This window comes from Carcharhinus amblyrhynchos, chromosome 14 (genome assembly GCF_965287045.1).
Source record: "Carcharhinus amblyrhynchos chromosome 14, sCarAmb.v2.hapA, whole genome shotgun sequence".
NCBI lineage: Eukaryota > Metazoa > Chordata > Chondrichthyes > Carcharhiniformes > Carcharhinidae > Carcharhinus > Carcharhinus amblyrhynchos.
This window is the reverse complement of record NC_137337.1, coordinates 80,260,581-80,275,915: the sequence shown is the minus strand read 5'-3', so window position 1 is coordinate 80,275,915 and position 15,335 is coordinate 80,260,581. Positions and strand designations below refer to the sequence as shown.

At 42.8% G+C, this 15,335-nt stretch overlaps 1 protein-coding gene across 1 annotated transcript in view; it reads left to right on the top strand.

Annotated features, from left to right (window-relative positions):
* The window catches only part of prkd1 (protein kinase D1), a 241,337-nt gene that overhangs the window by 217,780 nt on the left and 8,222 nt on the right, over positions 1–15,335 (top strand). The window contains exons 12-16 of the mRNA XM_080202084.1: positions 5,177–5,249; positions 10,955–11,061; positions 11,894–12,055; positions 13,542–13,640; positions 13,785–14,052. Of these exons, the coding sequence (XP_080058210.1) occupies positions 5,177–5,249; positions 10,955–11,061; positions 11,894–12,055; positions 13,542–13,640; positions 13,785–14,052 (709 nt within the window). The remainder of the gene's footprint in view (positions 1–5,176; positions 5,250–10,954; positions 11,062–11,893; positions 12,056–13,541; positions 13,641–13,784; positions 14,053–15,335) is intronic.

Here is a 15,335-nt window from a genome sequence, read left to right as displayed (position 1 = left end):
TACACAGGCAGTCTCGCTCAGCTGGAAATGTTCACTCACTCTCAGAGGACATGCAACTGAAATCATTCCAGTACAGACAGGTCTGTTCACAGGCCAGTTGTGAATGGGGAAAAAAGAGGAGCTAAAAAGTAAATAGCAAACTATCTGAAACTCATGTCGAGCTGCAATCTATTATCTTTATGTAGACACACTGAAGAGCAAGACCAGAATTTTACTCCCACACAGGGATGTTTTTAAAGTTTATTTATTAGTGCCACAAGTAGGCTTACATTAACACTGCAATGAAGTTATTGTGAAAATCCCCTAGTCGCCAGACTCCAGCACCTGTTTGGGTACATTGAGAGAGAATTTAAACACGGCCAATGCACCCTAACCAGCACGGCTTTCAGACTGTGGGAGAAAACCGGAGCACCCGGAGGAAACCCACGCAGACACGGGGAGAAAGTGCAGACTTTGCACAGACAGTGACCCAAGCCAGGAATCGAATCCGGTTCCCTGGCTCTGTGAGGCAGCAGTGCTAACCACTGTGCTGCTGCGCCGCCCCATTAGGTGGGGAAGCAAGGAAAATTGTGGCAGTGACACTTTATGTATTCCCTATTGGGGTTGTCTTTCACTCAGTAAATGAGGCTGATGCCAAGTGGCCTGACCACCAAGTAACATCTGGCGATCTTGTGGGGATGGGGGAGGGGAATGGGTCTACTTCCCTTATTGGGCCCCCTTTGCCAATCACAGGCCTCTTCCAAAATATTCCCCTGCAATTCCACCACCCCCCCAGCCCCCATTACCCTCATCCCAGAATGACCCCGTCTGGCTTCCAGGCTATTGGTCTTTAGTTCCTGGAATGGCCCTGCTCCTGGTCATGCTGGAGGACCAAGGAAGCTACTGGTTACTAAATTAAACCTTCTGGAAAAAATTAACAGCCAATTTCAAATGGTTGTGGAAAAGATTTATCATCAAAATTACCATCTCTCTAAAAGGCATCAACGCTCTTTCAGAAATGAGTCACACTGTTTCTCTCTCGTCATTTTATCAATAATAATTTTAACTTGAAAAAGATGTTTTTTACATCACAGAATGTGATGAGGGTGATGTGAGTGTATATCGTAGCCAAATGTCAAACAGTTATTTATATTTGATGGGTAAGAATGATTTTAACACTCAGGAGTGATGCTGTTTTCAGTGAATTGTGTAATGATTTTAACAGATTAAATATAAATGTCTGCTTCACATCTCTCCATTACATTTCCAGCTGATCGCACAAGTGTAGAGAAATGCAACTAAACAGAACCCTTCAAACTATATCAGCTTTGTTTGTTATCTTAGTACGAAGGCACAGGAGCAGCAACAGTGATATCCATTCATAATTTACTGATGAAACATGGGTGGGATTTTATAGCCTCGCTCGAGCCAATGGAGCTTTCTGTCCTGGTAATCTCGGCCGCCCCAATTCCAGAGTGGGAAAGGCGGTAGGGTTTCAGCCAATAGCTGCTTATTTAAAAAGTCCAACTTTTCTGACAAGGTCATCTCGCCCTTTATAAAAATGCTCATTTATATATTTGATTGTTTCTCCTTTCTCTTAATCTTAAGAAAAGTTTGAATATATTTTTATTTAAGTTCAAGTTAAGAAACAGACTAATGGAGCAGCTCATTCTGACCATTCTGTCTACACCAAATCTGATGAAGGGCCAGTGCTCCGAAAGCTAGTGGCTTTTGCTACCAAATAAACCTGTCGGACTTTACCCTGGTGTTGTGAGAATTCTTACTGTGTTTACACCAACACTTCCAGAGAACAATCTCATTCATCCCACTCCTCCAATCTATCCCTATAATCTTAATATTTTTAAGTCTTTCAAATATTTATCTAATTCTGTTTTGAAAGCTGCTATTGTATCAATTCCAAAAACCCTAGCAGGCAGTGTGCTCAAATCCTAACACACTACATAAAAACATTAATCCTCATACCGCCTCTAATTCCTTTACCAATCACCTTGTTACTCCCTAGCATTAACTCCTTACTCAATCGAAACAGTTTCTCTTTATTTACTTGATTAAATCCTTCATGATTTTAAACATCTCTGTCACCTCAACATTCTCTCTGCTGTAAGGAAAAGGATGCTGCCTTCTCTAGTCTATTCCTGTCTCAGTAACCCCTCGCTGCTGGGACCATGCACCCCACTCCATTCCATTGACATGAGACTTATTGAGAGCACATTATTGAGGTGACACAGCTGTTTTTCACATTTAAAATTCACTTGGGAATGTTTCATCTTAAATCAGTTTCACTTTATTGATGTGTGTGCTAGCATTATTTGTTGAGACAAACTTACTCAGAGAGTTAAGTGTACAGGCACACTCGCGGCCAACGTGTATTGATTATTACAGGGAGTAAGTACATTTCTCTCTTGTGGAGGAAACAGTGTTGTGTTTCTGCTTTCACATTTTATTAAATGTCAATGTTAGTGTCCAGTCTTGTCTTCACTGCTGTGTGGGATGTGGCTGAACCTAATCCTAAAAAAATCCAAATTCTAAAGCTAAACCTAACCCCTTCTATGCATCATAAATGAGATCGTTAGAAGCAACTCTCAGACAGGGTAATTAAAATGTTGCAGATGAACTCAAAGCGCTGTAAGGATTAAGCCAACCAATGCCCTGAGATAGGCCCACATGTGCAAAGTATTGTCACTGCCCTAAAGGCCCCTCATTTATCTTGACTGACAATCATTATCACCAACCCCCGACACCCAGGACAACAGGCCCTTTCCATATCACTCCTCCCTACCTCAGCCTGAATCCACACTGTCCCCCCACACTGCTCACTCCTCCCTACCTCAGCCTGACTCCACACTGTCCCCCCCCCACACTGCTCACCCTTCCCTACCTCAGCCTGACTCCACACTGTCCCCCCCCACACTGCTCACCCTTCCCTACCTCAGCCTGAATCCACACTGTCCCCCCCCACACTGCTCACCCTTCCCTACCTCAGCCTGACTCCACACTGTTCCCCCCCCCCACACTGCTCACCCTTCCCTACCTCAGCCTGACTCCACACTGTCCCCCCCCACACTGCTCACTCCTCCCTACCTCAGCCTGACTCCACACTGTCCCCCCCCACACTGCTCACCCTTCCCTACCTCAGCCTGAATCCACACTGTCCCCCCCCACACTGCTCACCCTTCCCTACCTCAGCCTGAATCCACACTGTCCCCCCCCACACTGCTCACCCTTCCCTACCTCAGCCTGACTCCACACTGTCCCCCCACACTGCTCACTCCTCCCTACCTCAGCCTGACTCCACACTGTCCCCCCCCCACACTGCTCACCCTTCCCTACCTCAGCCTGACTCCACACTGTCCCCCCACACTGCTCACTCCTCCCTACCTCAGCCTGACTCCACACTGTCCCCCCCCCACACTGCTCACCCTTCCCTACCTCAGCCTGACTCCACACTGTCCCCCCCCCACACTGCTCACCCTTCCCTACCTCAGCCTGACTCCACACTGTCCCCCCCCACACTGCTCACCCTTCCCTACCTCAGCCTGACTCCACACTGTCCCCCCCCCACACTGCTCACCCTTCCCTACCTCAGCCTGACTCCACACTGTCCCCCCCCACACTGCTCACCCTTCCCTACCTCAGCCTGACTCCACACTGTCCCCCCCCACACTGCTCACTCCTCCCTACCTCAGCCTGACTCCACACTGTCCCCCCCCCACACTGCTCACCCTTCCCTACCTCAGCCTGAATCCACACTGTCCCCCCCCACACTGCTCACTCCTCCCTACCTCAGCCTGAATCCACACTGTCCCCCCCACACTGCTCACTCCTCCCTACCTCAGCCTGACTCCACACTGTCCCCCCCCCACACTGCTCACTCCTCCCTACCTCAGCCTGAATCCACACTGTCCCCCCCACACTGCTCACTCCTCCCTACCTCAGCCTGAATCCACACTGTCCCCCCCACACTGCTCACTCCTCCCTACCTCAGCCTGAATCCACACTGTCCCCCCCACACTGCTCACTCCTCCCTACCTCAGCCTGACTCCACACTGTCCCCCCCCACACTGCTCACTCCTCCCTACCTCAGCCTGACTCCACACTGTCCCCCCACACTGCTCACCCCTGCTTTTCCCAGCCTCCGTGCAAATTGCAATTCTCCCACTCCCATTCTTTCACCTCACCACTCAACAAGGAAAATGATTGCATTCTGACACAGCAACACAAAGTCACACCTTTAAAGTGATGTGAACCAGGTGCTGTGGGATTCTCGAGCATCGCTGATTTTATCAGAAAGGTAGGAGACAATTGCAAAAAGTTTTCACAAGTTTTCATGACATGTGAATGTTTGATGAGTAGGAATCCCCCACAGGACATTGTGAGGCCTCACCTGCCACAAACACGTCACTGAGTTCATCCCTAAATTTATGCCCCAATTGGAAAAGCCAAATTTCAGCTCCAGCTGTCAACCGACCTCCCGCATTTCCACTCTTACAGCTTACAAAATCCCCACCAGCTTTTTTATATAGGTCAATAAAACATGTGGCTTTTGTACTCTGCGCATTCTGTTTATAAGCCCAGGATCCTATATAGTTCACCAAGTGATTTGTTAACCTGTCCTGTACCTTCAAAGCTTCCTGTATAAACAATCCCAGGTCTCTCTGTTCTTGCACCTCCCTTTCAAACTGTACCATTTAGCTTGTGTTTTATTTCCACATTCCTCCCACCAAAATGTACCACCCCACAGTTTTCTGCATGAATTTCATTTGCCGCCCATTTCACCAACCTGTCAATTTTCTCTGAAAGTCTATCATTATCCTCCTCGCTATTTAGGATCATTCAAGTTTCATTTCATCTGAAATTGTACCCTGTACCCCCAAGTCCAAATCAATTAGCTACATCAAAAGCAGCTGTTATTCTGGTGATAAACCCTGGGGAACTTCTCTCATGCGAATAACTTGTGAAACATTTCCCGCACCCCTGAGTTCATTAAAATATTATTCAGTGTTGGAGATGAGCAAAATTTGACAACAATGCACAAGATTCTTACATTTTGGAATCTCAGGATTAAATACAAGTTTATAATTTCGATATGATTCTCATTGAGTTGAGGATATTGTTTTAACAATGAGGTTAATGAAAGCTACTCCAATAAATGTCAACTGTGACTGTCTTCCAACAGGATATCAGTATGGTGTACCAGATATTTCCAGATGATGTCTTGGGATCTGGACAGTTTGGAATCGTCTATGGAGGTGATAAAAACTTACTGTAACATCCTGAAATTCCCAGGTTTTAACAGCTTCAATCATGATTATATAACGTGTCACTAAATTGTAGAATTATTACATCCTAAAGACACTCAGCTGAAAGTCACTATTCTACATTGAATTGTTTCCCAGTTTATTAATAATTCTGTGAATTTTAATTTCTCCATTCACATAACAAGATCCATTGTGAAGTATAATGGTCATTCCTTCTACATTTAGTCATCTGCAGATAAATGACCCGTGAAGGGAATTGATGTTTTTTAAAGGTGTTTCCCTGCAGCAAGAGGTAGCACACAACTGGTACTATATTATAAATGATTTTGTAAAACCTGTGTGTGAAAAAGTAAGGATTGCAAAGTGAATCTTTAACCTGGGCGATCACTTACCTTGCTGCTTCAATTCTTCTGTGAATAAGAAATTTGGATTTTCTATTTATTCTTTCAGGGGATGTGGGTGTCGCTGGCTGGGCCAGTATTTGTTGCCCATCCCTAATTACCATGGAATTGAATGGCTCACTAGGCATTTCACAAGGGCAGTTAAGAGCCAACCTCATTGCTGTGGATATAGAATCACATGTAGGCGAGATTGGGTAAGTGTGGATGGGGTTTCTGAGGTGGATGGTACTGTCAGAAATCTCAGACAATAGCAGACTCACAAAGTCAGTGTCTCAGTTTAAAAATGTAACTTACTTCAACCAACAGCTACTAGGAGAAATCTTCAGAGTCAGAGTAGCTGTGAGATAGAATAGCTACACCTCTCCAATGAAATCTGATATAGTCAATTCAAAACAGTTCAATTACAGGTTTTTCTTGTCAATTACCCCCATCTTTCATTAACTTTAAATCATCATCTTCAATATACACATATCGACAATAATACCTGTCACATACCTTAGTTAACCACATCTTACCCTCTGGCATAATGGCATTTTATTAGTCAGTAGAATCCAGAAGCTAACTCCGATCTTGGCTAACCCCACTTCCTGTATCCCTTAGCAACCAGAGACACTAGCCCAAAATTCAAATGAGTTCCCTTATACGTCACTGCCAAACCAGATTAGTACATGACTCCATGTCTAGGCATGCATCCATTTTGACTAGAGAGTGAAGAAACCCTATTCATGAAATATGATTAAATGTTCTGTCTGTCTAAAACTTTACTGATAAATCTTGCATATTTTTAAGGTCTAAATATTCTCTTAGAATATGGCTTTGCCCTAATGCCTTTTACCATTATGCCTTGTGGCAAATTGCTCTTGGCTAAAGTAAATATTATACCTCAAAAAAAAATACATGAATATATTCAAAATATCAGCATATATGTTTTAAAATCAGAATCACTTGTCTAAATCTCTTACTGCATCTCATCTGTGTGTAAACTGCTTTCTTCTTAGCTCATAAAGCTGTTATGCCAATGCTAGTAGTCCTGTCAGTGGCTTAATGTCTAATGGTTCAAAAATCTTGCTAACCTATTAGAGTTCTTCCTCTTACAGTAAGAATGTCAGATTTCCTTCCCTAAAGAGCATTGGTGAACTTGATGGGTTGTTGCAACAATCAATGATCATTTTATGGTCAATATTAAACACTAGCCTTCAGTTCCCAACTTTTATTAATTTAATGTAAATTCTACCAACTGTGGGATTTGAACCCACATCTCCAGAGATTTTACCTGGGTCTCTGGATTACTAAATCCAATATTACCACTATGCCACCATCTCCCCTTAGTAAATCTGATGCTGATGGGGAAAGATTGATGGTGAAAGAGATCAAAAAAAGACAAAAAAAGGATCATTTTAAAATGCCTCATAAACTGGATGATTATTCTGCCAGTGATAAAAGGTTCACGCCTCTAGAGCAAGGTTAGTATGGAAGTCCATGATCACCAATGCCCACTCAGGGTGTAGTACCTGAGGAGAGAGGGAATGTGAGGGGCTTGGCCATTGGGTCAAATGATGCAAGAGACTGAGGAGCAAAGCTTTAATGGCTGGTCAACAACATGATGGGCAGTCGGTCATACAGTGCTTTACCCAGATTGCAATATTACAGCAAGTCTTATCCATATTTAAGCTTAATGTCTGACTTAAATACTGTAATTAAACACTTATCTACAACAAAGCACCAGACAAAACAAATAAACTCTTGTGAGCTCCTTTTGTGGTTCTAAATCTTTTATTATCAGGCCAAATAATTGATCATTCTTTGTGCATTTTACTTTTGCCTGCATTGATAGCCAGTGTGGATAATAATTTCAGCTATTAAGATAGAACGCAAGTGGGTGAAATTACAAAACCAGGAAAATCAGGCGTATCCATATTCTATTTCAAACCATGAATTGTGTTTTGTTGAATAACTGTAGGTATAGTCTACATGGACTGGATTAGCAAGTATGCTGACTAATGAAGTCACAGTGAATGGTTACACAAACAAAACATGTTACAACTGGCAAGTAGTCACTTAGCGAAGGGGAATGACAAACCAGACCATCACCAACAAATCCACTCTTCTATTCACAGCTCATGTTTACAATCCATTTGATTAATGGACAATTACCATCAATGAAGCTGCTTCATTGCAATCAACAACTGAACTTCTAAATTCCAAGAGTTTTACACATAACAAATTCCAGTCAGAGAAATTGTCTCTCTTTGTTACCAAACCATCATCCTGAAGAAAAGCCAGGCAGTGTGCCTTAATGACTATCGCCTGGTGGCTCTGACATCCATTATGAAATGCTTCAAAAGGTTAGTCATGGCACAGATCTATTCCAGCCGCCCAGATTCCACTACAGTTCACCACAGCTCCACAGGAGACACCATCTCCCTGGCCCTACACTCAACTCTGGAACACTTAGGTAACAAGGACACCAATGTCAGATTCTGGTTTATTGATTACAGCTCAACCTTCAACACCGTCATTCGTACAAAACTCATCTCCAAACTCAGTGACCTGGGCCTCGGCTCCTCCATCTCCAATTGGATCCTAAACTTCCTAACTCACAGACCATGATCAGTAAGGATAGGCAACAACACCTCCCCCATGATCACCCTCAACACCGGTGCCCCACAAGGCTGTGTCCTGAGTCCCTTACTATACTCCTTATACACCTATGACAGTGTGGCCAAATTCCCCTCCAACTCGATCTTCAGGTGTGCTGACGACACCTCTGCAGTGGGTCAGATCTCAAACAATGACGAGACAAAGTGCAGAAATTAGATCAAGAATCTGGTGAACTGGTGCGGCAACAATAATCTCTCCCTCAATGTCAACAAAATGAAGGAGATTGTCATCAACTTCAGGAAGCGTAAAGAAGAACATGCCCCTGTCTACATCATTGAGGACGAAGTAGAAATGGTCGAGAACTTCAAGTTTTTAGGTGTCCAGATCACCAACAACCTGTCCTGGTCCCTCATGCTGATGCTATAGTTAAGAAAGCCAACCAATGCCTGTACTTTCTCAGGAGGATAATGAAATTTAGCATGTCCACTACAACTCTTACCAGCTTTTAAAGATACACCATAGAAAGCATTCTTTCCAGTTGTATCACAGCTTGATACAACTCCTGCTCTGTTCAAGACTGCAAGAAACTACAAAGGGTCATGAACAAAGCCCAGCCCCTCACACAAACCAGCTTCCCATCCATTGACTGTCTATGCTTTCCGCTGCCTCCGAAAAGCAGCCAGCATAATCAAGGACCCCACACACCCCGGGCATTCTCTCTTCCACCTTCTTCTGTCAGGAAAAAGACACAAAAGTCGGAGGACACATCCCAACCGATTCAAGAACAGCTTCTTCCCTGCTGCTGTTAGACTTTTGAGTGGACCTATCTTGCACTAAGTTGATCCTTCTCTACACACTAGCTGTGACTATAACACTACATTCTGTATCCTCTCCTTTCCTCCTCTATGAACAGTATGCTTTGGCTATATATTGCACAAGAAACAATACTTTTCATTGTTACTAATAGTCTTACTAATATATGTGACAATAAATCAAATCAGATCATTAACTGAGTCAGTGACATAGAGCATACAGATAAATACACCAATATCCAACTAGCTATGGAAACCTTTTGCATCCTCTTCAGTTTTTTATTGTAGCTGATTCTTTATAGAGTCTCTACAGAGAGACAGAGGAAATCATGTTATTTTAGCTAGGTAGTGGAAAAATATACAGGCAATTAGTAAATTTCACCAGTAAAAGGAAGTAATAATCAGCCCAATGGGGTAGTAAATATCTTGGCTAAAACAGTGCATATGGAAATTGATTGAGGACAAGAGTAAATGCAAAATATTGCACCACATTGTGTGTTCACTGTTTATTCTGCATTGTCTCTGTGTATTCACTGTGTACTCACTGAGTACTCTTCCTACTCACTGTGTACTCACTTTGGTAGATAATCATCTTAAGGAAGTCATAAAGATCATTTCATAGAATTATTGAATCTGGAAAGTTGAGAACAAAACATCTCAAAGGAGGGGGGGGGTTCTTTCGGGTACAAAACATCTCAAGGGGATTCCAGTGCTACCACACATAGAACAGTGGCACAGTGGTTACGGCACCGTGGTACAATGGTTAGCACTGCTGCCTCACAACTCCAGGACCTGGATTCGATTCTCGGCTTGGGTCACTGTCTGTGTGGAGTTTGCATGTTCTCCCTGTGTCTGCATGGGTTTCTTTCCAAACTCCAAAGATGTGCGGGTTAGGTGCATTGGCCATGCTAAATTGTCCCTTAGTGCCCAGACTGTGTAGGTTAGAGGGATTAGCAGGGTAAATATGTGGGGTGACAGGGATAGGGCCTGGATGGGATTGTTGTCAGTGCAGATTTGATGGGACAAATAGTCTCCTTCTCCGTTGTAGGGATTCAATGGTTCTACTACACAGAAACAGGCCCTTTGTCCCATGATGTTGTGCTGAACATGACACTAAATTAAACTAATCCCTTTACCTGCCCTTGGTCCATATCCCTCTATTCCTTGTATATTCATGTGATTATCCAAAAGCCCCTATTGTATCTGCCTCCACCATCACCATTCTCTGCGTAAAAAACTTCCTGATATCCACAGGGAACAGGTTCTTTATGAAAACATGCCACTGACTGAAAGCTAATAAGTCAGTCCCATAACAGGACCTCAAAAAAACTGCCTCTGAAATCCATGGCCCCGACTGCAACGTGCTCTGCATCCCAGAAACTGCGGCAACCCCATCCCTCCCGACTGTAGGAATCACCAGTCTCATCCCGGTAACTAACCAAAGTGGTGAAGTCCCTGGTTTCAATCTTCCGGATAAAATCTGGACAGCCCTCAACTCCCTGCGGAGATTCTTGGGGAGACGTTGCCACTGGCTGCGTGAGTAGAACACAAGGAGCAGCTGAAATTGGGACTCCAAGCTCATCTCTCCCAGAGAGATCTATTCCTAATCAACCATTCAAAACTGTATCAGATGAGGTTGCTGAATAGATTGTTAACCTGGAACACTGAAACCTAGTTCACTTCCCCAGCCATTTGAATCAAAATAACCTCATTGCCAGGATTCTGAAACCAACAATAGCCGCATGAATAAGGATCCCGTTGACTATCAAACTGAGAGCTGGAGAAGTCGGGAATTGCAATCCAACAATTTAAATACCACAGGGAATAATGTTCCAGCATTCTAGTCCACATTGAAGCTTGAGTTTTTGCTGTTTGTTTGTAGGGAAACACCGAAAGACAGGGAGAGACGTAGCAATCAAAGTTATTGATAAGCTGAGGTTTCCAACAAAGCAAGAAAGTCAGCTTCGGAATGAAGTCGCCATTTTACAGGTAAATGTGGAGAAATTCTGAATATTGGCAATTCTGAATATTGGCAATAAACAAGAATAAAGCTTGTGTGGCGGTGAGGTGGGAATGGGGAGGAGCTTTGCCAATGTGAGTTAACCCTTGATGCCCAGGATAAAACCCAAGCCTAAAATATTGAAAGCATGCTGATAATCGGTTGTCAGAATCCTGTGCAAAGTGAGTTTGGATATCCTTGATCCATTTTCCAATGAGAATTGAACAGTTATTTTGAGAGAGTAGAAACATTTAGACTATCTGGTTGAGGTTGGTGGTTAGCACTGCTGCCTCACAGTGCCAGGGACCCGGGTTCAATTCCACCCTCGGGTCATTGTCTGTGCTGAGTCTGCATGTTCTCCCCGTGTCTGTGCAGGTTTCCACCAGGTGCTCCAGTTTCCTCCCACAGTCTGAAAGATGCGCTGGTTAGGTGTTTTGGCCATGCTAAATTCTCCCTCAGTGCACCCAAACAGGCACCGGAGTGTAGCGACTAGGGGATTTTCACAGTAACTTTAGTGTTAACGTAAGCCTACTTGTGACACTAATAAATAAGCTTTAATTCAGTTGTTTGTTGTCACCAGTGAAACTGATGGTGTCATTCCCTCGGACTGACATCATCACAAAAGTAAAAATCTTGTAAATATAAATGTTTAATGATTGACTCTTTAATTGGGTCAGTGTCCACAATATAATCTAACCTTACTGTAAGATTTCACTTCTCCACAAAATAATCCAACAATTTATTTGGAAGGTATCGTTCCATTTTATATTATTATCAATGGAAAAGTGCACCTTTTTTATTAATACAATCTCTTCCACCCAGAACTTACATCACCCTGGTGTAGTGAATTTGGAATGCATGTTTGAGACTCTGGAAAGAGTGTTTGTTGTCATGGAAAAGCTCCATGGAGACATGCTGGAAGTGATCCTATCAAGCGAGAAAGGACGATTGCCAGAACGCATAACAAAGTTTCTTATTACGCAGGTACGTACGTGACAGTTACAGGGGCAAACAGATTAATAATACAATTTTCAAAACTGACATAAAGTAGCGTCATTAATAACACTGTTGGTGAACTTCCATTATATTCTCTTCATTCAGTTGTAAAGCTAACAGCCAGCCCGCAGCTAAAGTGAAGTGTCTCTCGTATAAAAATATCTCTAAATGACTTCACTTGAAAGGATGTGTAATTTAAAAAGCCAATGCATGGGACTTAATTTGCAATGCGTTTTGAGCTCTTAGCTATCTTTGTTTAGTTTGAATTAGGGAGAAGCTATGTCAGGTCCAAATTTACATTATGTCTCCAGTCCTCAGCCTTGATTATTCTGGTGAAATCAGTTTGGATCTTGGACACCACCCATGCTGACCCTTGATCTCATCTTAGGAACTTGAAGAATTTCAGTGCTGCTGAAACCACTTTGCAGCATATTCTGCACATATTCATCAAGTCATTTCTGGTTGTCGCATTTGAGTTTCCTTCCAGCTAGTCATGACATATCCTTCCTGTTGCTGTCTTTCACCTTTGGCCTAAGTCGTATCACAGATGTGAAGGCTTATCTTTTCTTTCCATTAATCTAAACTCTCGCCTATTACCGAGAGATGTTGATTCTTCTTTTGAGAGCTTCCTGATTCTCTTTGCCTCCATCTCCATTGTAACAACTGAATTAACCCTTAATCTGCTGTCGACTCCAGCAAAACTCTTAGCTCCTTAATGAAAATAATTTCCTGCGTTTTCAGCTCATTGACTAAGAATTAACGATTAAAGCGATCAAGACATGGTCAGTGGGGTGATAAGAGGAAATGTAAGAACACTGATCCCAAATGGAATTTAAGAAATGCCTTTGAGACAATCCAGGTGGGAACTCACTAAGGGTTCAGAATTAGAGGGAGGATAACTAAACTGGATTGAAATTTCTTTTTTACAAATTAAAAATTTACAAAAAGACAGCTCAGGAGTTGGACCAGTTTTTTTTCAGGGTATTCCTCAGGGTTCATTTCCAGGGCTATTTTCTGCATGTCAACGGTTTGGAAATGGGTTGAGAGAGAGTGATGTCAGCATTTACACATGATACTAAACTAGCTCTGCACTGGATTATTCTGAACTCAATTGATTGGAAACCAGATTCACACATCGGTTTACTGTATTCCCAAAATATGAAAACTAAGCTTATTACATCACCCTTTTGTCAGAATTGCATTTGAATGAATTTTAAAGATTTCTTGCACATGGAAATGGAGACTGCTCCATTTCAGCAGCTAGGTCAAAATCAGAATGTTCTGCACCTCATAGAATTGTGCTGCATATATTGTCACATTGCGTTAGCTTCCATTTGTACGTTGTACGTAGAGTATTCTTCCTTTATTTAATGTTTACAGAGAAATTCTGAGAGCAAATCTGATTCTGCCTTTTTCCAAATAAAACATTAAAGAGGAGAGTTTTTATTAATTTGATTCTTATTTTAAAAAACAGATACTTGTTGCTTTGCGACATCTCCATTTTAAGAACATTGTTCATTGTGACTTGAAACCTGAGAATGTGTTGCTGGCATCTGCAGATCCTTTACCACAGGTGAGAGTGAATATTTTATCTCAGTGGTTGCACAGAGATCCTATGGCTTTTCTATCTTTACAATTCTCTACAATGCTTTTTATTGTAGATTGTTGGGCCTAATTATTTTAATTCTCATCACACCTGGTGCTTTTCCAAATATAGGTCAAGCTTTGTGACTTTGGATTTGCCCGTATAATTGGGGAGAAGTCTTTCCGGCGCTCTGTGGTGGGAACACCAGCGTATTTGGCTCCAGAAGTACTTCGGAACAAAGGTTATAACCGATCATTAGATATGTGGTCTGTAGGCGTTATCGTCTATGTCAGTCTGAGTGGCACCTTCCCATTCAATGAAGATGAAGACATTCATGATCAAATCCAGAATGCTGCTTTCATGTATCCACCTAACCCCTGGAAGGAGATCTCCCTCGAAGGTAAATATAGTAAACAGGCTCATTAAAAAAAAACAATGGGTTGTACAAAGCAAGGATAAAAATATTTCAATATTTCTCATCTCATACCAAAGTTCAAAGGTAGATCCTGCTGCTTTGTCTGAGGGAGGAATTGTTCTGGTACCACTCATCTTTAATCCTTGAGCAAAGTAAAGGTTAGACCAAATAAAAATCACTTCAATATCTTTGGTCGATATGAGTGCAACACTCTATCAGGCACACATTGTGAATATTTACTCCTCTGTAATATGGTTTAGTGTAACTTTGTGATGCCTTCACATCTTTATAGGGGTGGAATTTGGGATTGTGTTACTCAATAATCTCCAATGAGCAATATTCTGGTTCATCAGCTGCATTCAGAGATTGTCCAGGATCAAATCGAAACAGTGGCTTGGAATTTCACCCCCTTGTCACAAAGGACAAAGAACAAAGAAAATTACAGCACAGGAACAGGCCCTTCGGCCCTCCAAGCCTGCACTAACCCATGTTGCCTGACTGAACTAAAGCCCCCTATCCTTCCGGGGACCATATCCCTCAATTCCCGTCCTATTCATGTATTTGTCCAGACGCCCCTTAAAACTCACTATCTTATCTGCATCTATTACTTCCCTCGACAGCGAGTTTCATTCATCCGTTACCCTCTGTGTAAAAATACTTGCCTCTTACATCTCCTTTGCCCCTTGCCCCTCCATCTGCCTCTTGCCCCTCGCACCTTAAACCTGTGCCCCCTAGTAATTGACTCTTCCACCCTGGGAAAAAGCTTCTGACTATCCGCTCTGTCCATGCCCCTCATAATCTTGTAGACTTCTATCAGGCCTCCCCTCAACCTCCATCGTTCCAGTGAGAACAAACCAAGTTTCTCCAACCTCTCCTCATAGCTAATGCCCTCCATACCAGGCAACATCCTGGTAAATCTTTTCTGTACCCTCTCTAAAGCCTCCACATCCTTCTGGTAGTGTGGCAACCAGAATTGAACACTATATTCCAAGTGCAGTCTAACTAAGGTTCTATAAATTCGCAACATGACTTGCCAATTTTTAAACTCAATGCCCTGGATATCTGGAACTCGCTGCCAGGGAGATAGAGGATGCAGATGAAGGTGAGCATGCTGTATGCTTTCTGGATTACCTTCCCCACCTGTGTTACCACTTTCAATGATCTGTGTACCTGTACACCCAGATCCCTCTGCCTATCAATACTCTTAAGTGTTCTACCATTCACTGTATATTTCCTATCTGTATTAGATCCTCTAACATGCATTACCT